General features: G+C 40.6%; 1 protein-coding gene across 8 annotated transcripts in view; it reads left to right on the top strand.

Annotated features, from left to right (window-relative positions):
- The window catches only part of TNFAIP8 (TNF alpha induced protein 8), a 143,263-nt gene extending 132,797 nt beyond the window's left edge, over nt 1-10,466 (top strand). For all 8 annotated transcript variants that reach the window (XM_060416349.1, XM_042250322.2, XM_042250321.2 and 5 more), the window contains one exon: nt 8,587-10,466. In XM_060416349.1, coding sequence (XP_060272332.1) covers nt 8,587-9,152 — 566 coding nt within the window. In that variant the 3' untranslated portion in view covers nt 9,153-10,466. The remainder of the gene's footprint in view (nt 1-8,586) is intronic.
- Nucleotides 10,467-25,616: the final 15,150 nt, after the last annotated feature.

The raw sequence follows: 25,616 nt of genomic DNA, 5'->3' as shown, positions 1-25,616 counted from the left end.
AGTCCAGGAGGAGTTGATTGATTTTCACCCAATGTCATTCAGTACTAGGGAGTGTCAGAAGGTATTTGAAGTTTAATTTGTTGGCTTCTTTGAGCAAACCTGTGGAGGAAACTTCTGTGCCAGGTATTCTGTGAGATCCTCCTTTGTGGTCCATGTCCGTTTATCTTTGCAGCAACTCCAGGTGGTGGGGATCATTAATCCCATCTTGTAGATAGAGAAATTGAGTCTCAGTAATAGCCCTGTGCCTGCGTGCTCCATCGCTCGGTTGTGTCCAATACTTTGCAGTCCCATGGACTGTAGCCTGCCAGGTTCCTCTGTCCACACGATTTTCCAGGCAAGAATATTGGAGTAGGTTGCCATTTCTTCCTCCAGGCGATTCACTATCCAGGGATTGAAGCCGCGTCTCCTCTGTCTGCCTGTAGTAGCAAGCAGGTTCTTTACCACTGAGCCACCTGGGAAGCCCATCGTATCCCTAAGCACTATGGCTTCATGGAACCGTTAGCTACAGAATATTGGACTTTTATTAATACACTCTTCCAGGACCCTGGAAAAATCAGTTGCCACAGGAAATGTGTATGAGTTCTCTCTAAAGAATGATATGTACTGCAGTTTTGTTTTGTTTTTACTTCACATGGTTTTGAGGGAAAAATTCTATTATGTGTTAAAGGGTATATTTTTAAGAAGATCAACTCATGACTCATAAAAATACAAAATAGACGTGACAAAAATATTGCTTTACTCGTTCACTAATGAGGAATCAGTAAGCTCTGATGATCGTTTCAAAGGAGAATGCTATGTGCCACACAGGCAGACAAGAAAATGAGGAAGCAATTGCACCTCCAGTAGACAGAATTTATCTGTATCTCTGTGGCCAAGAGCCAACTGCAATACTACCAGACTTGCTTAAGAGCTGTGAATCAGCTACGTGCAGAACAAGGAAAGGAATCTGCAAGGGGGTGCTTTACAATTTCCAGGACTCCATTAAAAGCCATCCAGTGATTTATTTTTTCTTTTGCCCTCCTTTAAAGTCACTGTCTTCCCTGACATTTGTCTTCTTTAATATGTTGCCTTTTAAAATGAGCACGTGCTTTTCTAAAAGGAGGAGACACAGAGTGAATGACTTAGCTTGTCCCTGTGATGAGGCACACCACTGGTTTTCAAGCACTTGGGGTCAGCAAAATACATGCTCCCCCAAATTTGCATTCAACATCAGGTTAAGAACCTTAGAAGTACTGATTTTCCCAAGAGTACATTCTTCTGTGTTAGGGTCCCTGTCTGTGTGGCCTGAAGGTGATAAGGGATTAAGGTTCCTGGCACTCGTCTTTTCTCTCTGGATAAGACTGCCTCTGCTTGCTGCCGCGGTCATTGCTTCTGGCCCTTCCAGGCTCAGCCCCTCTCGCAGTCTGAATCTCTGCTGCTTCTGCTGGCTGTGGCCCTCTCCCCACCCCTCACTCTCTTTTTCTTTGTTTTGTTGTTGTTTCTTCTCCATCCTGTTGAATTTTCCACCCTGGAATGTTTGTGTGGAGGCTGGTGTCACAGATACATCACCAGGGGCTCCACAATTCCTTTCTTTCCTCCTAGAGCGCTATCAAATCCTGATATAGGGGGTCAACTCTTAGCCATTTGCCCTCTTGTGAAGTGTTTACTGTTGGTTATGGCCACTTGTATATCCCCAAAGCAGTCTTTTTACTAAGCCCTATTTAGATTTGGAGTAATTCAAATGCAAGAGAGCTAAGGTTTTACACGTTAGTTTAAAGAACTTCTGTTAACAGACCACAGCAGCCAGACATGCTGTCCAAATTGTTTTCTTTTCCATCCTTCCTAATACTGGGCCCACTGGATCAAATTTTAACTAGGCAAGAATTAGTAATGACATATACATGCATCTGTAGTCACCATTTCAAAGTTCCAAGTATAACAAATTTCATGGGTAAAGAAATTATGTGTTTGCAGGTGAGGTTATGAAGAAAGTGACTTGAGTACTTCACTATATTAGCAATTTCTTAATTGGGATAACGTTATGTGTGTGTGTGTGCAGTCACTTCAGTCATGTCTGAATCTTTGTGACCTTGTGGACTACAGCCCACCAGGTTCCTCCGTCCATGGGATTCTCCAGGCAAGAACACTGGAGTGGGTTGCTGTCACCTCCAGGGGATCTTCCCAACCCAGGGATCGAACCTGCATCCCTTGTGTCTCATGCACTGCGGGTGGACTCTTTACCACTGAGCCGCCTGGGAAGCCAATGTTACGGGTTTTGTGGTTGTTGTCCAGTCACTCACTCATGTCCGACTTTTGGTGACCTCGTGGATTGCAGCATGCCAGGCTTCCCTGTCCTTCACCATCTCCCAGAGCTTGCTCAAACTCATGTCCATTTAATTGGTGATGCCCTCCAACCGTGTTGTCCTCTGTCATATCCTTCTCCTCTTGTCTTCAATCTTTCCCAGCATCAGGGTTTTTTCTAATGAATTGGCTCTTCGCATCAGGTGGTCAAAGAATTGGAGCTTTAGCTTCAGCATCAGTCTCTCCAATGAATATTCAGGACTGATTCCCTTTAGAATGGACTGGTTGGATCTCCTTGCAGTCCAAGGGACTCTCAAGAGTCTTCTCCAACACCACAGTTCAAAAGCATCAGTTCTTAGCACTCAGCCTTCTTTATGGTCCAACTCTCACATCCATACATGACCACTGGAAAACCCATAGCTTTGACTAGATGGACCTTTGTAGGCAAAGTAATGTCTCTGCTTTTTAATATGCTGTCTAGGTTTGTCATAGCTTTTCTTCCAAGGAGCAAGCATCTTTTAACTTCATGGCTGCAGTCACCATCTGCAGTGATTTTGGAGCCCAAGAAAATAAAGTCTGTCACTGTCTCCATTGTTTCCCTATCTATTTGCCATGAAGTGATGGAACTGGAGTTGACTCATTGGGAAAGACTTTGATGCTGGGAGAGATTGGGGGCAGGAGGAGAAGGGGACGACAGAGGATGAAATGGCTGGATGGCATCACTGACTCAATGGACACGAGTCTGAGTGAACTCCGGGAGTTGGTGATGGACAGGGAGGCCTGGCGTGCTGCGATTCGTGGGGTCGCAAAGAGTCGGACGTGACTGAGCAACTGATCTGAACTGAACTGAACTGATGGAACTGGATGCCATGATCTTAGTTTTTTGAATGTTATGGGTAACTGTTGTTAATTTCAGAAAACTATAGGTTTTCATTCATTAGTGTCATGAAAAGGTTTGGGTTTTTTTCCCCCTTCTGAGCACTTTTTTTTCCTTGTATAAAGGGGTCATTATAGTTTTGACACCAGTATTTATCTCCAAATTTATAATTGTTGATACTAAAACCAGTATTCCCTAAAAATCAGTTTGCCTTACAACAAACATTGCTGAAATAGACTATTTGATTAAGCTAAGAAAGGAGATGTAAAGACATAGAGGAGAGGCAGCGAGATAAGCAGATGTCAAATTGCAGTCACACCTATTTCTGTCAACTATCTTAAATAGTTTTGACGTTATGGTAATCCTTTATATATATATAAAGCATCATTTCTCATTAGTCAACAACATATATGTGTATTCTCAAACTCAAGTAAATCAGTGCTTCTAGCACTTTCTTCTTTAAGAACATTTATTCATATATCTCAGTTGCTTCCCAGGCACACCTTTGGTTCTGTGTTTCATCACAGATCCAGACAGAGTGAAAGGTGGGTGTATGTTTATTCTTCCACTGTAGCTCAAGACAGAACCACTGCACCCTGCTTTTACACTAAATACTTGTATTATTGTCCTTCGAGGTTTTCTCATTGTACCTATGTCTTTCCTCTTTATTTTTTAATGTTTACATTTTTTAAACAATTATAGTTAATCTGCAAAGTTATATTAGCTTCACATGTACAGTAAAATGATATATATTGAATTACTTATGTTCAGATTATTTTCCATTATAGATTGTTATGAGACAGTGAATATAGTTCTCTGTGCTGTTCAGTAGTAGCACATATATATTAGGGGCTTCCCAGCTGGCACAGTGGTAAAGAAGCCACCTGCCGATGCAGGAGATGCAAGAAACGTGAGTTCGATCCCTGGGTTTGGAAGATCCCCCGGAGGAGAAAATAGCAACCCACTGTACCATAGTGAAGTATTCTTGCAATGAAAAATTCCATGGACAGACTAGCCTGGAAGGCTGCAGTCCACGGGGTCGCAAACAGTCAGCCATGACTGGGTGACAGAGCACACTCACACACGTATGTTTATCTCATATCCTAGTTCATTCTCTCCTGCATCCTCTCTGGTAGCCATAGGTTTATTTTCTATGACTGTGAGTCTATTTCTGTTTTGTAAATAAGTTCATTTATATAATTTTTTTAGACTCCACACATATGAATGATATCATATCACTTAGTATGATAATCTCTAGGTCCATCCATGTTGATGCAAATGGTAATACTCCTCTCTTTTTATGGTTGAGTAATATTCCATTGCGTACATGTACCTCATCTTTATCCGTTCATCTGTTAATGGATACTTAAGTTGCTAAATCTTGCTCTTCTAAAGAACTAGTTGATGACAATAAGAGAAACCACAGTCTGAGGTGCACTTCAAAAGAAGAAAACCACATATTTAACCAGGTGAAGAAGATATCTGTTTCTCTAGCTTAACAACAAGCACCCACATATGTATTTAGGGCTCTCATTTTTCAGGTCAGCATGTTTTCATGGAGAGGTATTTAAAGATAGTGAAGAGAGAGGGGCAGTTAACTTCTGCTTCTGTCAGACGTGTCAGGTCCCAGGCACTCTCGTTGGCCTAGAGGGGCAACGCAGTGAATACGATATACAACTTCTGCTCTCAAAGTGCGTAGATTCCAATAAAATAAGACAGACAATGAAAATGTAAGCAAATGATGAAGATTTCAGGAGCAAGGAAGTATGATGGTTAGCAGAGAATTTAAGTGAAGCATCGTTTTCAGATTTACATAAAAACCCTGGCCGCTGTGTGGGAAGAGATTGGGAAGGGGCTTGGATTGGGGCTGTGGTTCATGGAGACAGAGGGAAGTGAATAGAATTTAGAGAATTGGAGGAAGGTAGAATGGAAAGAACTTGGTACTGGACTAGGTAAGGGAGGGGATGGTATGGTGAACAACTCCCAGGTCTCTGACTTGAGCACATGGATGGAAGGGATGCTATTAATTAAGATAGTAAAGAGTGGGGGAGTAGCAATCTGGGGACAGGAAGGAATCAAGGATTCAGTTTTGGACATGGTACATTTGAGATGCCTGCACAATAGCCAAGGAAAAGAAAATCCTTGAGTGTGTTTGCAAAATGAGTCTGGAAAGGAGGTCAGGGCTGAGTTGCAACGGTGGAGTCATTGGCCTGTGGGTGATATCTGAAGCCCTGGAAGTGGATGAGATCACTCAGGGACGAGGATTGTGAAGCAGAAAAATGTGGTCCAGGACCAGCTGTGAGATACACCAGACATTGCATCGATCTAGTGGAGGATGTAGCACTGAGAAACAAGCCTGAGCAGGAGTGGCTAAAGGCAGTTAATTTGCAAGGGAAAAAAGCAATCATATTTCATGATCACAGACCACACAATCCTGGCCAGCAACTCTCAGCCGCAACTCCCAGCTGGCCCTGAAAAGGCCTTCACTAATGGAAAGAAATGTACTGCATGTGTGTCTTCCCCATGGAGCAGGGAGCAACAGCTTCATCCTCATTTTCAAAGATGACTGTACTGGATATAATCCAGAGGGTAAAATGCAAGTGTGAAGCTGCTGCTGTATTTCTGGAGCAGGGTTTGAAGTTCCTCTGAAACGAATGTGAAAGCCTCAGAGATCAGCTTCTCGGTCCTGGTTCAGATTTGGTTCTCAGTAAATGAGGAACAATCTTGCTTCATGGGCAGCAGCCTTTCTCTTGCAAGAAGTTAAATGTGCTACACCAGAGAGTTATTATTGTCTTTATTTGCAATTAAATGGGACATTTAGGTTTAATTTTAAAAAGTAGCCTACTAGAGGTACAAACTTGCAAGTCCAGCCTTGGGAGGAGCACAAGAGAGTCTTTCGAACTCTCTCTCTCTCTGGTTTGGGTTATTTCAGAATGTATTGTATTGCCATTTCATAGGCATTGCAGTAAATTCCTGATGGGATGTTTCTAGACTGTGCCACATTCTAATCAATTAAAAACAGAATAGCTTTTCAAATTTATATAAAATAAATTGCTGAAATCCTAATTAGTTACTGTGTATCTGAAAGTTTGGGAGTATCCCTTCTTATATAGTGTATGGGCTTCCCTGGTAACTCAGACAGTAAAGAATCTGCCTGTAACGCAGGAGATCCAGATTTGATTCCTGGGTCAGGAAGATCCCCTGGAGAAGGGAATGGCAACCTATTCCAGTATTCTTGCCTGGAGAATCCCATGGACAGGGGAGCCTGGCAGGGTACAGTCATGGGGTTGCAAAGAGAAACAGAATAACCTTTCAACTTTATATAAAATAAATTCCTGAAATCCTAGTGTGTCTGAAAATTTGGGGGTGTCCCTTCCTATGTAAATCAGGTTTATTATTTGTAGAGGTCTGTGTCTTAAGTTCAGTCATGGAAGATGGTCCTTGGTCTTATTAATTTGATAATACTAACTACATGAATGAGCTACATTCATTTTGACACAAATTCTTTAGTGTGAGGCCATGCACTCTTGCAAACCATTGAAAAGTAAGAATGAATAATGAACTACTACTTAAATGATCAAAGTGTTAAAAAGCCTGAAAACTTTCAACAAGCTGGCTATTCCTCGTGCCTTTTCACTTTCCATTTCTTTCTCAAAGTCTATTTCAGTTCTGCAGTTTCAATTCATGTTTCACGAGTTTAAACACTGACATTTGTGAGAGGACCATCTGTAGTTCCATCAAGATATTCTTTCAGGGTGTATGGCCGTGTAAAGTTCAGAATGACATCCTGGTAATTAGGTAACTCACAGCTACCTGCACTGTATACCATGAGCTACTTTTGGCCCTGATTTCAAATCTGACATGGCAGTTCCACATCGAGGGAGTTACTGCTTATAGACCTTCCCAGCCTGGACTTGGAAAGCAGCTACCTTTTTTGTTTTCTAATGTTGCTAACATGTTCAAGCTAGAAATAATTTCCTAATTATTTCTAATAATATCACTGATGCCCTGACTCATTCCTGCATATCTGTATTTTTAAGCTTTTCATCTTTCATTACAGAGTGACCGCTTTCCAACACTCGGGCACCTCGGAGAAGAGGGAGGGAGCGTGGTTGTAGTGAAGCAGCATGCACAAAGTGGGGGAGAATTCTGGAGAGGAGAAAAACTAAACTTGGTTTGGGGACTAAACATTTATTGAGCATATTCACTGACTGGCTGTAGAGAGCATCACAGTGTCTTATTAATACTTAATACATACAACTCTAATTGTATGTTTAATCTCTGACCAGTTAAGTTAGGGTAATTCCAGAAGTGAACTCTAAGGATCTGCTTTCTCAAAGTGTGTTCTTCATGTGGCACATTTCATTGCTCATACCGAAGGGTTATTTCCTCAAATCATATAAAAATGTAAAGGGCACAGTGGCCATTCATTAGATATAGCAAGTGACAATGAGTTGTCCAGAGAATCTTTCTTTCCAACGCTCTGCTCTGGAGAGTTGACACTGAGTGTGGTTAGGATGATCAAACTGGTAGGTGCTGACCAGTGGCTCAGGAAATTTGACTTTTTGCAAATTTTGGACTACAGAGCAAGGTTTTCCTTTTGATTAGCCTCCAAATTGAATTTATCAATTTATTCAGTATCTTGGCTGTGTCACTTTTTTCCTTTTACATTTAAAAGGATTTCTTTAAATTGTTCCCAATTACTGTTGCTCGGAGAACAATTGTGGAGTTGACTTTATATTCCTTATGTGATTCTTATAAAATTTAAACTAGGGAAAAACTGCGTAAAAACTTACTCCTCGTGAGACATACTATCTTTATAATCAGAGCCCTTTAACTTCCTTTTTAAAAATTTTAGCTTTTTAAAAATATTATTGGAGTATAGTTGATTGACAGCATTATATTAGTTTCTGGTGTACAGCAAAGTGATTCAGTTATACATATACATATATTAATTCTTTTTCATTTTTTTCCTGTATGGATTGTTACAGAATATTGAGTAGGGATCCCCGTGAGAGGGTACTTGGTGTGTAAGTCCTTAATTATGTACTTTATATATAGTAATGTGTGTGATAATCCAAAGTTCCTTATTCTTCTCCTACCCCCCTCTCCTGGAGCCCTTTAACTTCTAAACGAAGTATTGGCTATAAAGCAGGGGGTATAAGTAAAATACTTGAATTGCCAGAAAATCTTCAAGATTATGCATAGCCATCCATTAATTTCACCAGTGAGAACCTAATTCTGCCCCCCAAATGTAGGAAAATTATTTTAATTCCTTTCTGAACCCAGAGCTAACGTTTAGTAGGTGGGAGGCAAACCACAGAGTGGGAACATCAGAAGGAAAATACTCCTCCAGATGAGATTTTTAATTTGCTCCTCTCACTGATCTTCACTGAATTTTTATCTCCCCCCCCCCCCTTTGTTTTCAGTGGCTACAGATGTCTTTAATTCCAAAAACCTGGCCGTTCAGGCACAGAAGAAGATCTTGGGCAAAATGGCATCCAAGTCCATTGCAACCACCCTCATCGACGACACAAGCAGTGAAGTGCTAGATGAGCTCTACAGGGTGACCAAGGAGTACACCCAGAACAAGAAGGAGGCAGAGAAAATCATCAAAAACCTCATCAAAACCGTCATCAAGCTGGCCATCCTTTACAGGAACAACCAGTTTAACCAAGACGAGCTGGCACTGATGGAAAAATTTAAGAAGAAAGTTCACCAGCTTGCAATGACGGTGGTCAGCTTCCACCAGGTGGACTTCACCTTTGACCGGAACGTGCTGTCCAAGCTGTTGAATGAGTGCAGAGAGATGCTGCACCAGGTCATCCAGCGTCACCTCACCGCCAAGTCACACGGACGGGTTAACAACGTCTTTGATCACTTCTCAGATTGTGATTTCTTGGCGGCCTTGTATAATCCCTTTGGAAATTTTAAACCCCACTTACAGAAATTGTGTGATGGTATCAACAAAATGTTGGATGAAGAGAACATATGAGCATGTGAGTTGAGGTTGTGACTGCTCATGATTTATTTGAAGATGGAGCATGATTTATGAAGGAAAAAAAAAACAAGAAGAATGTTTTAAAAGATTACACATATTTCAGAAAGACTTTGCCCAATTCAGTTGTCAGACATTAATGGTAATGTTTTATGAGGCTTGTTTTATTTGAAGAAAAATGTATTGCCAAATATTCTGGTTAAAAGCTTCCCAACAGTTAACAGATCCTGGGAAAGATGTATGATTGCATGATGCAAATACAGAGTTATATAAAGAAAGATACATGTGGCTCCAAACCTCAAGACATCTTTTTTTTTAGGGCAGTTGTTGTGTTGGTGGCACATTGGATATTTCTAACGTGTACAGAGTTGTGTATTTTGGTTCACCTTTATTCCTTACTATGTATGTGTACCTCTTTTAAAAAGCCAAGAACCCTCTGTTACTGTCATTTCTCCTTTTGAAACAATTCCATTTTCAAGTTTACCTTTTGTTAAAGATTCTTTTGTTAAAGAGTTTCTAATTGACATTCAAAAATTCCATCTTAATTAAGAACTAAGACATTCAAGTATTAAGACAGTCAAATTGAACCCTCAGAAAAATAGAAAACTGATTCTCTGAAATCAATATTCTAGAAATCAGTTATATTTGACATTATGAATAATTTAGTCTAACATAAGACTGTGCTTCCGGAATCCAGTCCTGTTTCTTAGTAGCAACAGTAATACTTCCTCAAACATGAAAATTCCCCAAAATGACATGCCATTTGCCTTGAAATGCTTGCTGAGGGCTTAACTTGTATGTCATCTTGAAAATGTGCTGATGGAATCTCCATTTTTCATATCTATTTTAAATGTAAGAAACAAGAGAAAATGTAGATCATTCCTGATATTGGGACTATAAAAAGTAAGTGCTTCTAAGAATGATAAAACAATCTATACTTTAGTGATGAGCCCATCAGAATAATTTAATTTAGGAGGAGGAGAGGCAGAAGGGAAGAACGAATCTTGCTACAAGAACATGAGAATGAATGCATTTCAATGTTTAGTAAGGTTTGCTAGGTAAAGAAAGTGTTACTTTTTTATTTAACTGATAAGATTTTGCTGTTTTGTTATTTGCTGTTTTGATGAGTAAACCAAAGAATATTTGCATTCCAAGCAGTTTGTGTGTTGTTTGTATATAATTTTGTATGTATGAATGATAAAGTAAGCATTTGCTTATTTTGTGAAAAAGAAATAGAAACCTGCTGGCTAACTCTATCTCCTAGGAAATAACAGACTTGGTCACCAGCATTAAATATTTGCATTGTCGCTATGTGATTTAGTGTACTCCTTTGCCTTGAATTTGCCTTCCTCCCAGAATATTTATGTTAAAATAATAGGTTACCAGCAAAGATCCTACAACTAAAATTTACTATAGGATAAAGGAGGTGGTAGCTTTCTCTGGGACCCTCACGTGCTTGTCTGAGTCAAGCAACAGAGGAAAACAGTCTCTTCCTATTTGGTATTAAATCCTGACACCAAAATTTGAACTGAAATTACCCTCCTCCCTTCCCCGGGCCAGTAGGTGACCACTGTAAGTTATAGCAATAGCACAGTGATTGCAGAATTGGTCCCTCTAGCTTCAGAGACTGCTAAATAGCTTACAGATTTAGTTTAGCAGCCTTTCTTGACCAGCTCTGGGAAAACCAAGAATGTGTTATGTGGAAGCTCCTGACCTAGGGCATTCTGTGTTCTACCGGATTCCCTCAGCAGGGGCAGTGTGGAAAATGGAGTACCCAGGCAGCTGGCGGATGCTTCTTGCTCATCTCTAGCCATAAACAGGACCAACCAGAGAGCAACAACACCTAGGAATAAATTTAGATGAGTCTGGACACTTTGGGATCATAAATTTGTACCTTCAGGATGGCAGTCAGATGTGTGTGGGTTAGGGGACTAGCAGCCCTGAATTTTACACGGAAGGAAGGCAGTGAGGAGTATCTTGAAGCAGGGGAACCTGTTTGCTCCCCTGTTTCAGCATCATCTTCTGAGGGAACCCATCTCCTTACCCATCCTGTGCCTGGAAGGCATGACTCAGAAGGATCAGTGTCAGTTTTCATCAGCAAGTTCATTTCTGATGCAACAGGACTCCCTTTGTGCATGAGCTTATTTGAGCTGGAAAGCTGGAAAGAATGCAGATGTGCTTAGGATAGATAATTTTGAGCCAAGCTCATAGTCATTTTAGGGTCTTATGAAAAACTGAATATTTTTATTACATTTTGGAAAAAAATCATGAATTGTATTATAAAATAGATTTTTTAAAAATTCGTTCTGATGGCTTCTCTGCAAACTTTATGAGCTAGTTTATTAGGTGAGTGATAATGCTACTGTTAACAACTGACATTACAGAGTAGATATTATGTACCAGGCATAGTAACTCATTCAATGCTCACCACAACCTTCACTGTTCTACAGATGAGGAAACTAAGGCAAGAGAAACTAGGGAATTTGCCTGAGGTCACATAGGTCTGGTGTCAAAACCAGTTTATATTAATAAAACCTAATTTTCATTTAATGATGATATAGAAAAAAAAAGTCCTAGAAACATCATTAGCTCAGAGACGAGTGGGCAGTGTCCTTCTGAAATGGATTTTAACATAGTAGCATTTAGAAGGTATTTAAATGATATAGACTGACCTGCTCTGGGTATGGTTTTATGCAAAGAAATCTTAATGAAGCTTTCAACATGGCTCCTAATTTGGGGGCATTTCATGGTTCAAATTTGTGGTCCCTTCTGGAACTTCAAGGTGCTTCCAATTAACAATGACTTTGAACATTGACCCCTGCAGTATGGTATGCCTCCCCCCAAGGTGGTCTTTCTGCAGCTACACATGGCACTCTATGTGCACGCAACCAAGACAAACAGAAGTTCACCACCGTATTCCCCAGAAAAGGTATGGCATTGATTTAAAACTTCAACATTATTTTCCAAGTTGAGAGACTGGAAACATTGGAGCAAGTAAGCCTAAAAATAGCCTTGTGTTTTTCTGGTTACTATATCTTTCATATAGAACTCAAAATTAGTGAAAAGAAGACCAAATGTTAGGAACTTTAATGGCACAGAAATAATGCTGCTTTTTTTGTCTCATAAACCAGTTCTTTTTATAGATTTTTTTCTCCCACCACCATGTTACTGCTTAAAGAAAAGACAGAAAATTTAAACTTTCTAGTGGATTCCTCCCCATTGAAGGACTAAAATCGCATTTTTCTGTGCTCTGTACATATCAATTGGATTCTTACTGAGCATTTTAATTTATCCTTGAGATACTTGATGAGAGCACCTAAGTTATAATTTATCATACAGATAAAAAATGTAAGATGAATGTGCCCGTCCATATGATGAAATATTTGTAGTAAAAAGTTAAGTACTACTTAACTGCTAGGAAATTAAAATATCCTAATAAAAGCAAAATTAGTGTGTTAATAGTATTTATACTGTTTTTACATTTTTATCCAATCTTGCATTTCCAAACTAGCATTATCTAAATAAGTTGAACTTTGCAGTGTTCAAAAAAATCACTGGTTTACTTGATCTATTGCATTGTGGGCATAAAGCTTCTATATTATTTGTTTGGCTCAAAGCAGGTTTTAGTACTCAGTGTTGTTTATGACATACAATTTTATTCTAGCTCTGAAATAATTTTCCTTGCTGTGATTCAATTTTAAGTCTTTATAGAAACCCCTTAATGAATCACTGAGTCACTAACTGGAAAAATGAGTTAACTTTTTGCTTGCAAAACAGGACAGTAGGAAAATATTTAGGAGCTTATAATCTCATATCACCATCATGGCAAACTATTGAAATCCATTTTCTCTTTCACTGAGGTGTCCTGCTGGTTACTTGCATGTGCCCAGAGCCAGAAAGACAGGTTTCTCTCTGGGAGCTTCCCAAAATGGAAACATTTTTGTATAATATTGATTCATGTCTGTCTAGCCAAAGATGTATTTTCCATCTAGCAAGAGTCATCAGCCCCAAGTTATAGGGGTACAAGCTACTCCCAAGACATCCTGTCTGCTGAGCCCTGAAAAAGGATATAGACAAGTCAGCCAGCGTTCACAGTTAAGAGAAAAACATCTGTGCCTCGGAAAATATTCTTAAGTATAGAGAATTGTGCTCTGTGTCCACCAAATTTCCATGCAGTCTTTGTAAGGGTAGCCAGCCAGTGGATAAGGCCCCTCATCTTCCTTCATGGGTGGCTAAGGAAATTCTTTGCCTTCTCCACCAACAACTGCATAACTGTATTTTTGCCTCGTGGAAATAATTGGCTGATCAGGCACTTGGGGTTTGTTCTTAACACAGGGAAAGAATATTTGATTTTTAAAAGTATGTGTTTGATTTGCAGAATGATCCAAAACAATATACTTCTTTGTACTTTGGTCTCTCCATTTAAAAGCTTACAGATGCATGAAGTCATTTGAAACTGCCTGATGTGAGGTATAAACACAAGACAGAGAAGTGAAAACTCTGAGTTTACCTACCTAAATGGTCACCATTATCTGGGATGATTGACATTTTATAAGAAGCTCAGGTTTCATTTTCCTGGAAGTGGGCTTTTATCAGCCTACCCTCACCCATCCTAAGTGACTTGTTAGCTCTCTTCTAAGACCACTTGTTTTCACTAAAGGGTAAATACTTGCCAAGCAAATTTGCAAATATTTATAAGACATCTAATGTCCTAGAGGAAGACTTGCTGATGATTAGATAAAAGGGCCAGGATTATTGCTGTTCCCCAATCGCATGGACTTTGTGCTCTCATGACTGAAGAGGCACGTTTTAACTTGCTAAAATAGTCACTGAACAACGTGCAGTGAAATCCGTGAGTAGAAACGTTCCGTAGTATTTTCAGACATTATGTGTCCGAGCGTGGCATCTTTTCCTCCTGGGGACTTCACTGTAGGGTGACCAGGGGAGCCCAGCAGCGTCCAGAGGGCAAGTCTGGAGCAGTTGAAACCACTGTTCCCAGCTCCTTGTCTGCCAGGGAGCTCTCTTTCCTTATCTTTAAATTTTGGATGAAATCAACTACCTCATAGTTTCATTTTAAGGATAAAATTAAATAAAACACAAAGAGCTTTGAAACCTCCTAAAGACTATTCCTGTGTGAGGTATTGTTTACATAAGCTATGAAAATAAGCCTGGAGCCTAAAACAAAATATACAACTTCTGCAGCCTGAGAGAATTTTATTAAATCCAAGTCCTCTTTAAAAAATGTTTCTTGCTTTCAATTTAGGAAAATTGTTTTGAGTTGAATTATTAAAGTAATCGTTTGTGACAGTTACTTACGTGTGATCTCTTAGCCAATTAAATTCTGAATGTCTTCAATTATTTTATCATTCTGCGGTTTCAGTTACCTGGTGCTACGTGACAAGCTACAGCAAAATGTAGTGTTTTAAAAAAACAATTTTGTTACGGCTCATGATTCTTTGGGTTAACTGGGCAGTTGTCTTTGATGGGATCTTGCATGGTTGCAGACAGCCAGTTGCTGAGACTGATGTCTTGAGAGATTTCACTGTGCTGCTGGGCTGGCTGAGCCTTTCCTCTTCCTGAGCTCTCTAGTTACTATTACTCAGGACATGCTAACTGCAGGAGCAGAAGTTTCTAGGCCTTCTCAAGGTGTATACCCAGAATAGGCACAGTGTCACTTCTGCTTCATTCTGCTGGTTGAAGCAAGTTACAGGCTCTGTGTAGGGTCCTCGAGACTGCCATCAGGACTGCAGCTTCTCTAGAAGAAAAGAACTCAGAAATGCTATCATACTCACAGTTAAGATTTACTCCAGTGAAAGGGCACAAGTTAAAATCAGCAAAGGGAACAGGAGCAAAGAGCAGAGCCCAGGAGAAACCAAGTGCAAGCTTCCAGCTGCACTCTGCCAGTGGAGAACACAGATAACACTTAATTGTCTCAGTACCGATGTGTGATAACACGCACAAAGTGTGGCCAACCAGGGAGCTCACCTGAGCCTTGTCCAAGGTTTTTATTAAGGGTAGTCTCATAAGCATAGAATGTCCACATGATTGATCAGTTACTCGGTCTCCCTATCCTCCAGAGGTCAAACTGATACAGATGGGTTCAGAGTCCGAGATGTATACCATCAATCACACAGCTAACATGAACTATCTGGTTATGACTTAAGGCACTGGATATACACAGGGACTCTTATCAGAAAGAATTTGGCAAGGTCTTAGAGATTACCTCCCAGGAGATAGTCAGAGGTCAGTCCTCTCCTTAAAAAGTGCAGAATCTGACCATCTCAAGCCTGCTGAGTTATTCCTTTACTATGTATGGGCCCAACTCCAGTTTAATCTAGGAAGGACCACAGAAGGGCACGGATTCTAGGATGAATGTGAATGATTCTAGAATGATTGTGAGAGCCATCTTTGAAGATTCAGTTTAGTTCAGTTCAGTTCAGTCGCTCAGTCGTGTCCGATTCTTTGCGACCCCATGAATCGCAGCACTCCAGGCCTCCCTGTCCATCACCAACTCCCGGAGTTCACCCAGACTCACGTCCATCGAGTCGGTGATGCCATCCAGCCATCCCATCCTCTGTCGTCCCCTTTTCCTCCTGCCCCCAATCCCTCCCAGCATCAGAGTCTTTTCCAGTGAGTCAGCTCTTCGTATGAGTTGGGTACTGTATCATTATCTTCCCCCCATGGTTTTAACAGAGACAGCAGAGTATGTAGGGAATCTGGATTTCTTCATGGAATAGTTTAACTGAAAACTAAATATTTACACATATATACACATTTATATACATTTTTATTTATATAGTTATATATATGTATATGTATATAAAATGAAATAATATAATGAAATGGGCTAAAGTTGTTGTCCATGTGAAAATGTGAGTCCCGTCTATGCCTGATATATTAATCCTTTCAATTTAAGAAGTGATGATTGAACACCTATTAGGTGCCCAATGTCAGGCTGGGCTTTGGAACTACACAATAACTCCTGGTTCCTGTGCCTGAGGAGTTTACTGATTGATCCGGACACTGACAATGTACAAGTAAGTTACCAATTCCAGGGATGAAGAGGGGTCCAAGGATTTGTTAGCTTCACATAGGCTTTCTGGCTTTAACATTTTCAGTTTCTTGAGTGTTAAATGCATATCTTACAAGTAATAAGCTCAGAGACTTCCCTGGTGGTCCAGAGGTTAAGACTCTGCTTCCAATTCAGAGGGCATGGATTTGATCCCTGGTTGGGGTACTCAGATCCCCAATGCCATGGCGTTGCCAAAAAAACAAGTTTAAAAGCAATAAGTTCAAAGCAGTGGCAGATTTCTTTTTCAAAATCAATGGAATGTGTGTGTGTGTGTGTGTGTGTGTGTGTGTGTGTGTATAGCTAAAAGAAAAATGTTTACAGGCCATATTTTTTCATTCGAAATAAAAATGTTTGTAAATAAGTCCATGGCAAAATATTGATTACAAGCTATACTGAATGGAAGAATCTAAAAGAAAACTAAGAAGCAATGTTTTAATTAGTGCTTAATTAATTATTTTATTTCTTGGAAGTATCTGAGAAATGGCAATAGGAAAGACTTTTTTAACTTTATTGAGGTATTGTTGATTTAAAATATTGTGCTAATTTCTGCTATATTGAAAAGTGATTCAGTTATACGTATATTCTTTTTTCATATACTTTTCCACTGTTTCACCCGGGATATTGAATAGAGTTGTATTTTAGATTCCATGTATAAATGATTTCATGTGGCATTCATCTTTCTCTTTCTGACTTTGCTTAGTGTGATAATTTCTAAGTCCATCCATGTTGCTGCAAATGACATTATTTCATTCTTTTTATGGCTGAGAACTATTCCGTGTGTGTGTGTGTGTGTGTACACATATACACCACAACTTATCCATTCATCTGTCTATGGACATTTAGGTTGTTTGAATGTCTCGGCTATTGTAAATAGTGTTAGTATGAACATAGAGAAGGAAAGAATTTTTAAGTCTTTTTTTTTTCCAGAAATAGATTGCAGCCCAACTTGCAAAGTTAAATAAACTCTGGTTTCATATCCTCATCTTCAGTGATGTATATCTCTGTCCCTTGAGGTCTCAGGCCAGGACACAGAAATATATGATTGAACTGACCCAGGGAGGATGACCCTTCCATGTTTCTTTCCAGCCACACCACTGAACCAGATCTCATGGGTCCTGCCCATCATTTGGTTCTGTCTGCTCTCTTATCACTGATCACTACCCTGAGACCCTTGAGTCTGGGAGAAGAAACATTGACAAACAGCACATGATCTTACTGGCAAAGGAATGGAGCAGGCCCGGGAACACAGCCTGAGGATGAAGCCCTGGGTGGGGTTTAGACGCTGTCTGTGTTCCATCACCAGTGGTTTTCCTTGTGGCTCTACACAAGGTAGAGGTCTTTTCCTTTTCATTGGGTTACATTCAGAAAGTTGGTGTCCAAAGTCCTATTTGGGTAAATCACACTTCCCAATACTTGCTAATGTGACAGAATTTTTAAATTTCTCCTGATTACAAAATATGGTCTTGGAAGTTTTCGTTTGTTTTATCTATCCTTTAGAAAGATCCTGATGCTGAGAAAGATTGAAGGCAGGAGGAGAAGGGGACGACAGAGGATAAGATGGCTGGATGGCATCACTGACTCAATGGACATGGGTTTGGGTGGACTCCGGGAGTTGGTGATGGACAAGGAGGCCTGGCATGCTGCAGTTCATGGGGTCTCAAAAAGTCGGACACGACTGAGTGACTGAACTGAACTGATCTATCCTTTGACTAACCACACAAATTCAACCAAGAATGAATACTATGTAAACATGACCAATGGCTGAAAAACCTATCCTTTGTTTTGAACTATGTTCTAAAAGTTTGGCTTTTATTCATTAGCAGGCCAAGAAGGACAATGGCATCTCTAATATGCATTAAAGTTGAGTTTGCCACGCTCTCCTCTCCCAGACTTTAAAAGCAGCAATCTCACTGATGATACACTGGCTCCTGTTCCTTTTAGCGTCAGGGAAAGGAAAGCAGCCATCTTGGTGAGAGGCTCTCACTTCCTGGTCGCTGTCAGTAGAAAGCGAGTTTGGAATCTGAGACAATCTAAACTTCCCAATCATGTTCCAATGGTGGTATCAATGCAGATGCTAACCCTAGGGGCTTACCTTTAATTATTCTGTTTGGTTCTCATATTTTTTATAATTAATTTTATTGGAGAAGAGTTGCTGTACAGGTTCCCATAATATTTAAGAAAACCATTCTACACATATGTGAAGAGTATAGTTTTGTGAAAGGAACCTGAAATTCTAAATTGGTGTGAAAACTGTTACGCAAATCATACAAGAGAGAGAAGCCAGTGAGTCTGAACGCATAGTTTGGTTGCTCTTTTTCCTCGCCATTCGAGGGTATTTTCTGTAGATGTACTTCCATGTGAGGATTGTATGTTTTCATTTGACAGTGCTTGACACTAAGGTAGGAATTCGAGGGTCACAACCTTTCCTGAGGGGAGCAGCTTTTGCAAGTATGTATGGGAATAAACTGGGTAGGGTCAAAGACTTTTTAAATTTTTTTATCTTTTAAGCTTTTCATTTTAAATTAATTGTAGTCATAAAGCATTGTAAAGATAGTGCAGAGAGTCCTTTGTACCTTTTATACAGCTTGGTCTCTGGTGACCTGTTGTATAGGTGTAGTCCAATTCCAAAACCAGGAATTGGCATTGGTACTAGATAGTGACTTTATTTAGTTTTCACTGAATACGGCTCATTTTTTCTGATCTGCATGCATGTGTGTATGTGTGTGTATAGAGTTCTATGTTGTTTTATCCCATGTACAGATTCCTGTAAGCACCATCATAATCAGGATACAGAACCACAAAAGAATTCTCCCATGCTACCTGCTCCAACTCATTAGTCTTGCTCTGTACTCATACCTGTTCCCATTCCATTCCCTGCCCATCCCTAATAACCAATCATCTGTTCTCCACCTCTAATTTTATCTCTTTGAGAATGTTATGTAAAAAAAATAAACTATTTGAGACGGACCTCTTTTTCACTAACATGTTGGACCCCTCGCATGTATCAGTAACTCATTCCCTTTACTGCTGAGTAGTATTCCATTATTTGGGTATATTAGAGTCTATTCAACCATTCACCCACTGGATGACTCCTGGGTTGATTTAAATTTTCATTCATATCCTTTTGTCTTTATTTTGTTTCATTCTTTCCTCCTTCTTTACTTCCTCCTCCTCCTCTTCTCAGTAAACTTACTGAAGTATAACATACATGTGGAAAATTATAAGGGTACAGTGCTATAAATTTCCCACAAAGGGAACACAGCTGGTAAGCAGCACTCTGGCTAAGAAAAAGAACATTTTGGGAATTCTCTGGTGATCCAGTGGTTAAGACTCTGGGCTTTCACTGCCATGGGCCTGAGTTCAATCCCTGGTTGGGGAACTGTGATCCCACAAGCCATGTGATGTACAAGAACAAAACAAAACAAAAAACACAAGTGCTACCCAGAAGTGCCCCACCCAAGGCATCCAGTATTTTGACTTCTAGTACTAGATTAGTCTTGCCTGTTTTTGAGCTTCATATAAATGGAATCATTCAGCACATACTCTTTCGTATCTGGCTTCTCTTGTAAGATTTATCAAGTATTCTCTTGAACCATTTCTAAGAATGACTGACTGCCAACTTTAGGAAGAAAATACCAATGTGGATACTCTCCAAGGTATGTCATAGTTATATATGGCCTAGTGTCAGCTGCCAACCAGTAGTAGTTCTGATGTCTAACAAGCAGCAATGATGAGGATGATGCTGTGATCTAAGTAAGTTCTTGAATATGTACTACTGTGTACCAAACTCCTACCCTCTCCTCCTTCTTAGTCCATCTTTTCAAGGAAATAAGAGTCGCTTTTATGGAGGAATAGTTTTGGTAGGGGGAAGCAGATATTACCAAGGAGCAAGACTAATGAGTTGGACCAGGGATCATAGCCCTGAGCAGTGATGAACCATCATCATCAGCTTCTTGGTATTGCAAGAAGGGGCACCCTAACGGTATCAGTCAGTCGCCTGATCTGTGCCTCCAACCCTCTCCCCCACATTTCCTCCCCTTTAACAGAACTGCTGCTGTGGTTATAATTTAAAAACCCTACATGCAAGTAAGAGTGGATCAGGGAAATGATGGAAGTTCTCACAGATGATAAAATTGTTCTTTGCTCCAGAAAAGAGGAAGTGGCACACTGAGGGTTATTTCCGTCAAGATTAGTTCTTGAGGAGACAGAATGGCTATCTCTGAATTTAATCCTTTCCTGTATTCTTGTGAATTTTCTGTTCCTCTTGCAGATATCATCTATTGATCATCTTGGGATTCAGACTTTCCCACACTGAATATGATGCTGTCATGAAGCGTTTGCTGGGGCTAACATGCCAGGTGGCTCAGTGGTAAAGAATCCTCCTACCAGAGCAGGACACGTGGCTTCGATCCCTGGGTAAAGATCCCTTGAAGTAAGAAATGGCAACCCACTCCAGTATTCTTGCTTGGAAAATCCCATGGAAAGAGGAGCCTGATGGGCTATGGTCCATGGAGTCGCAAAGAGTCGGACATGACTGAGTGACTGAGTATGCACACACGCTTGCAACGTAACATAGCTGTTCTGTACTGTACTTTCTCACTCTGTTTTATACAAGAAGAACTAACACTGAAAAGATAAGAAAATTTCCCAGTGACTCAGTGGTAAGTGGTAGAGCCAGGTCTTGAACCCAGGACCAACACTGAGAGCCCTACTCTCTACACAGCCTGCAACAGCTCCCAGAAAATGGGTCTGTGGCTGAGTTGAATCGAGTGTTCAGTGGCAGAATGTTCTGTGATAGGTCAAAGAAAGTGGTTGTTAAAAAATTGCCTAAATCATCTTAGTCCTGTCCTTACCTATGTGAGGCTTGTTCGTGCGCATCCAAATTCAAATGCTGACAATTATTAGAAGTAACAACCAACGTATTATTGAAAGCAAGAAAATTGAGGTCCATACTATCATATCCACAAATCAGATAACTGGGTTAAACATGTGGGTGACGGAGCCCACTTGCTGTGTAGGTTATTATTTTTTCCATCTTTTGTTACTTTTGTCTGTTAGGTCAAGATAATATTTTTTAAATTAATTAATTTGTTTTCAGTTTATTTTGATTGAAGGATAATTATGATATTGTAAATTTTTTTGCCATACATCAACATGAATTGGCCACAGGTATACATGTGTCCCCACTGTCCTGAACCCCCTCCCACCTCCTTCCCCACCCTATCCCTCTGGATCTTCCCCGAGCACCGGCTTTGGGTGCGCTGCTTCACTCATTGAACTTGCACTCAACTATTTTACATATGGTAATATAGAAAATAATTGTAATACTTAAATAACCAGTGTAAAGCACTTGGGTAAAGAAGAGTGTTTAGCACCCTTGGGCTTGGTTCTTGTTAGCTGCCATTGTCGTCATCATCACCATTTCCTGGAGAATGTGGACAAGGATGTGAAAATGATGGGAGTGGTTTGGAGTGTGACCCGAGGCTGGGTTGCTGGGCTAAGATACCTCTGTAGTTAGTAACTGCCTTGTCTAAGAAGGCAGTTACTGCTAGTTGCCGAATCTTATATTTGAACAAGCTTCATCATCCAGGCTGTTTAATGAAGAAGGACTCTGATGCACACAATTTATTTAGGAGACTTGGTTAATCCTTGGGGCATTTAAAATGAACAATTTATATTTGAGAAAGATTCCTATTTGGAGATAAATATTAATACTCATTTTGAAAATATTCACTAGCTATTGTGTTGCACCTTTCTCTTTACTTTTGAAATATAATAACGTATTCAACCAAGCCTACGAGGGCTGTGCTAACAGTTCCATCCAACCAGAACCACATTCCGTCTTACCAGTCCGCCACTCCCTTCAACAACGACCCCTCTCATTCCTGGTGCTCTGCTGAGGCTGTATTCCCAGAGGCTCTCAGCTCTAAGAAAGGTGATTGGTTGGTTCCTTCTGCATCGTCCTTGTCCCTGGCTGTAGATTTGACTTAAATCTCATGTACCCTATATGTAAACCATATGGACACCATCTGAGAAGAGTCTTTCTTCTCTGTTAGCTTTTCAGCGCTAAGCTGAAACCTTCTGAGCCTGCTTTCCTCTGGCCCCTTCAGTCTCTGTTATGGCTCGTTTGTTCTAAATCCTGGAATTTCCAAGGTCATGACAAAGTGAGTGTGGGGGTGGTTGACACTTGTTACAGTGCTCTGGATTCACAGGTATTGACTCTGGCAAAACTTCACTGTTGAGTGAGAGATGCTTTATGTTAACTGTTTAAATCTATACTTCACCAGAACATGGGATCTCTGCCCATATGTTGGCAATGATTATCTGGCCAGGGTTTCAGGAATTGTTCTGACTTCTAACATTATGTCTTGCTGTCATTCACTGGCCCAGAGTTGTGTTAAGAATACATGTAGTCAAGTCCCTGGGCTCATAAGGTATTAGGACCTATCGCCATCTAGGTTGTGATCATTTACATTCTGCCGCTCAGCCTCCATTCTCTTTCTGTTGTTAATGAATCTGTTAATGACCTCTGTAGGTCAGGAGTACCACCTGCCCCCAACTCTCTTTCCAGACACTGATGGCACCTCTGACGACAGCTGGGCACATGACCTGGGTCTGGCCGATCAGAACATGTCCTCCCTTTTGCATCAATGATTGATTCAAGGTTGATTATATAATACTCCTTTGCAATGAGGCTCAACTGTAAATCAGCCTAGCACCTTTGCTTGAGACACAGGTCAAGAATCATCCTTTCTCCTCACTGGACTTGAAACTGTGAGGCTATGAGTCTGGAGCTTCTGGCAACCAGTGTGCCTCCCTCAGAAGCAGACGGAGGGAGATGAAGTGAGCTGTGATGCTCTCATCTGAGACAGTACTTCCAGTCACATCTGCAGTCGCCTCTTCCTGGACTTATTCAGTTTCAAGAGCTGATATATTTACTTTTATTTTATTTTATTTTTTTTGGCTTAAGCTAGTTTGAGCCATTTCTTTTCTATAACTGAAAGAGTTCTGACTGATGCTAGATGATTGCTAGGTTGGTTTATATTCCATGTGGGAAATTCTTGCTATTTTAGAGAAGGGAGAGGGAACCTAAGAAACTTTAGTGCCGGAAATTTTGCCTAGAAACAAATCAGTGGGCACTGGGCCTGGTCAAGGGAGGCAGACCAGCTAGAATTCAGAATTACAGTCTGTCCTAAACTATCATGAGGATATACCAATTCAAATTAAAATATATTATTTTTAAGCATTTGTGATCATTTACAGTATTTTGGGGGCTGGTGGCTCAGTGGTAAAGAATCTTCCTGCCAATGCAGGAGATGTAGGTATGATCCCTGGGTAGGAAAGATCTCCTAGAGAAGGAAACGGCAACCTGCTCCAGTATTCTTCCCTGGAAAATCCCATGGACAGAGGAGCCTGGCAGGCTACAGTCAATGGGGTCACAAAGAGTCGGACACAACAGTTTCCTCATCTGTATAATGGGCATATCCAGAGTGCCTATCTCAAATAATCATTAAGGCACATCGAACAGAATGTCTAACACCTCCTCCATAAATATAAGCTATCACTATTAATAATGCTCTGAACTTTTTCTCTTGGGATTGTGTGATGCATCATCTTATGTCTCTGAACCAGAACTAAGAGTCAAAATAATGTAAACTAGAAGTACAAGCTCTCCAGAAAGAAGACATTAGGGTTTTTAAACATTCCTTAGGCTAACTAAGATTTGTTTGCCAGCTCTTCCAAGTTGGTAAGTAAAGGGAAATCTAAGCACTGGTTGTTTTCTTCCGTTTAGTGACGGACAAAGTTGTCTAATGATTGTTCCTCTTGCTCGGTTTAAGGCTGCTCTGAGTTGTCCACGACAGTCCTTCTTCCTGATGGAATTAAGAGTTCAGACCCAGCTTTACCTCCTGGGCACTTAAAAACACAATGAAAAACAAAACCAGAGCACAAATCAAAACCCTCGTCACATTCAATTCTCTCCTTAGTACTAAGGGTAGGAACTCTTGTCTCCATTTTATAGGTGAGAAAATGACGTCTCAGAGAGGAGGGACTGTTGGGCACTCAGCTGGTACCTGGTGCAGCTAGGATGGTGGCTGCCCTCTTAGCCACCGCATGTGCCGCCCCTTGCCTACGAACTCTCCAGTCCAGCAGGGTGAAGTCCTCAGCCTCTGGCTCCTGAGCCCACATTTGTTCAGTGCAGGTCTGAGAGCATCAGCAGGCCTAGTGCCTAACAGTTAGTACCCCCATGGCCACCTGAAAGGCTGATAGTGGGATTTTCCAGTGGCAAACTACAGACTGTGGGGACAGAGCTGGATCACTCTAAGGAAAAAAGACGTCTTTCCTGGGAAGAATTGTTATATTCTCGTTACATCTGCCTGCTGCTCTGAAAATTTGGAGAAGATGTCTCACCGTGGAAGGGCAATCATTCTTTCCTAGTGAACCACTCAATAATTGATTTGATTATACATGGTTAATATAGAAATCAGACGTAGGTAAAATGTACCTACTCTTTTTTTTTAATGCCGAAAAGGGGGAAATAGAGATGTTTTATTTGAAACAAATGGTTTATTTTACATGAATTTTTGTATAGATGACATGCCTTGTTCTATGATGAATTTATTTATAAGATGAATTTAAAGCAGTGGTAATGAACACTTTCCATTACCCTTACCATCTTTGAAGTGTCCCCTATCACAGTGATGGCTGTTATCTGAGGTCTGTTGTTACTGTTAGATGTTATTATTGGCTTGCCTTGTCTCCCTGTGATGTGTGTGTGTGTGTGTGTGTGTGTGTGTGTGTATGGCGGGGGTGGGGGTGTCACTTGGTGACAGTAGAAATTAACAAAAGGCATGAGCAGAGACTGAAACAGCATTGACCAAATGAATGCTAGTGATCCTCATCAGACAGCAATGACCAGGGGTGTGTTCTCGAATAGTCAGGACCACCGCACTGCACAACACCAAAGGTTCCATTTGCAACAGATTCAGACATCCAAGGTTCCTTAGACGCCAAAGGGGGACTGCGCTAAGATATGATGGAGAGGAAGGGCTGAAATGCGGTGGAGGTGTGCATGTGTGGCTTCTTGGCTGCTCAGAGTTCATTCACTGTATTTCTAATAGCTTCTCACTTTAACTGGGAACCTACTCTCCTACTCCTAATGCAGACAGAGCAGTCAAAGCTTCATCTTCCCCTGACTGCAGAGACGGGCCGTGACAAGCCACTGGGACACACATTCCTCGGTTGAAGCTTCTGAGATAGAGTCTGACAGAGAGACTTAGCCTGAATACAGGCTGGCCTGCTGCTGAGAAATTTCTGAGCTTTTGGAGCCCAACTGTAAAACTGTTTTGATTTGAGCAAATCTAAAGCTAGGAACTGGACATGGAACAACA

Source organism: Ovis aries, chromosome 5, assembly GCF_016772045.2.
Source record: "Ovis aries strain OAR_USU_Benz2616 breed Rambouillet chromosome 5, ARS-UI_Ramb_v3.0, whole genome shotgun sequence".
NCBI classification, from domain to species: domain Eukaryota; kingdom Metazoa; phylum Chordata; class Mammalia; order Artiodactyla; family Bovidae; genus Ovis; species Ovis aries.
Note: the sequence above shows the minus strand (reverse complement) of the source record. Positions and strands in the feature narration are given on the sequence as shown.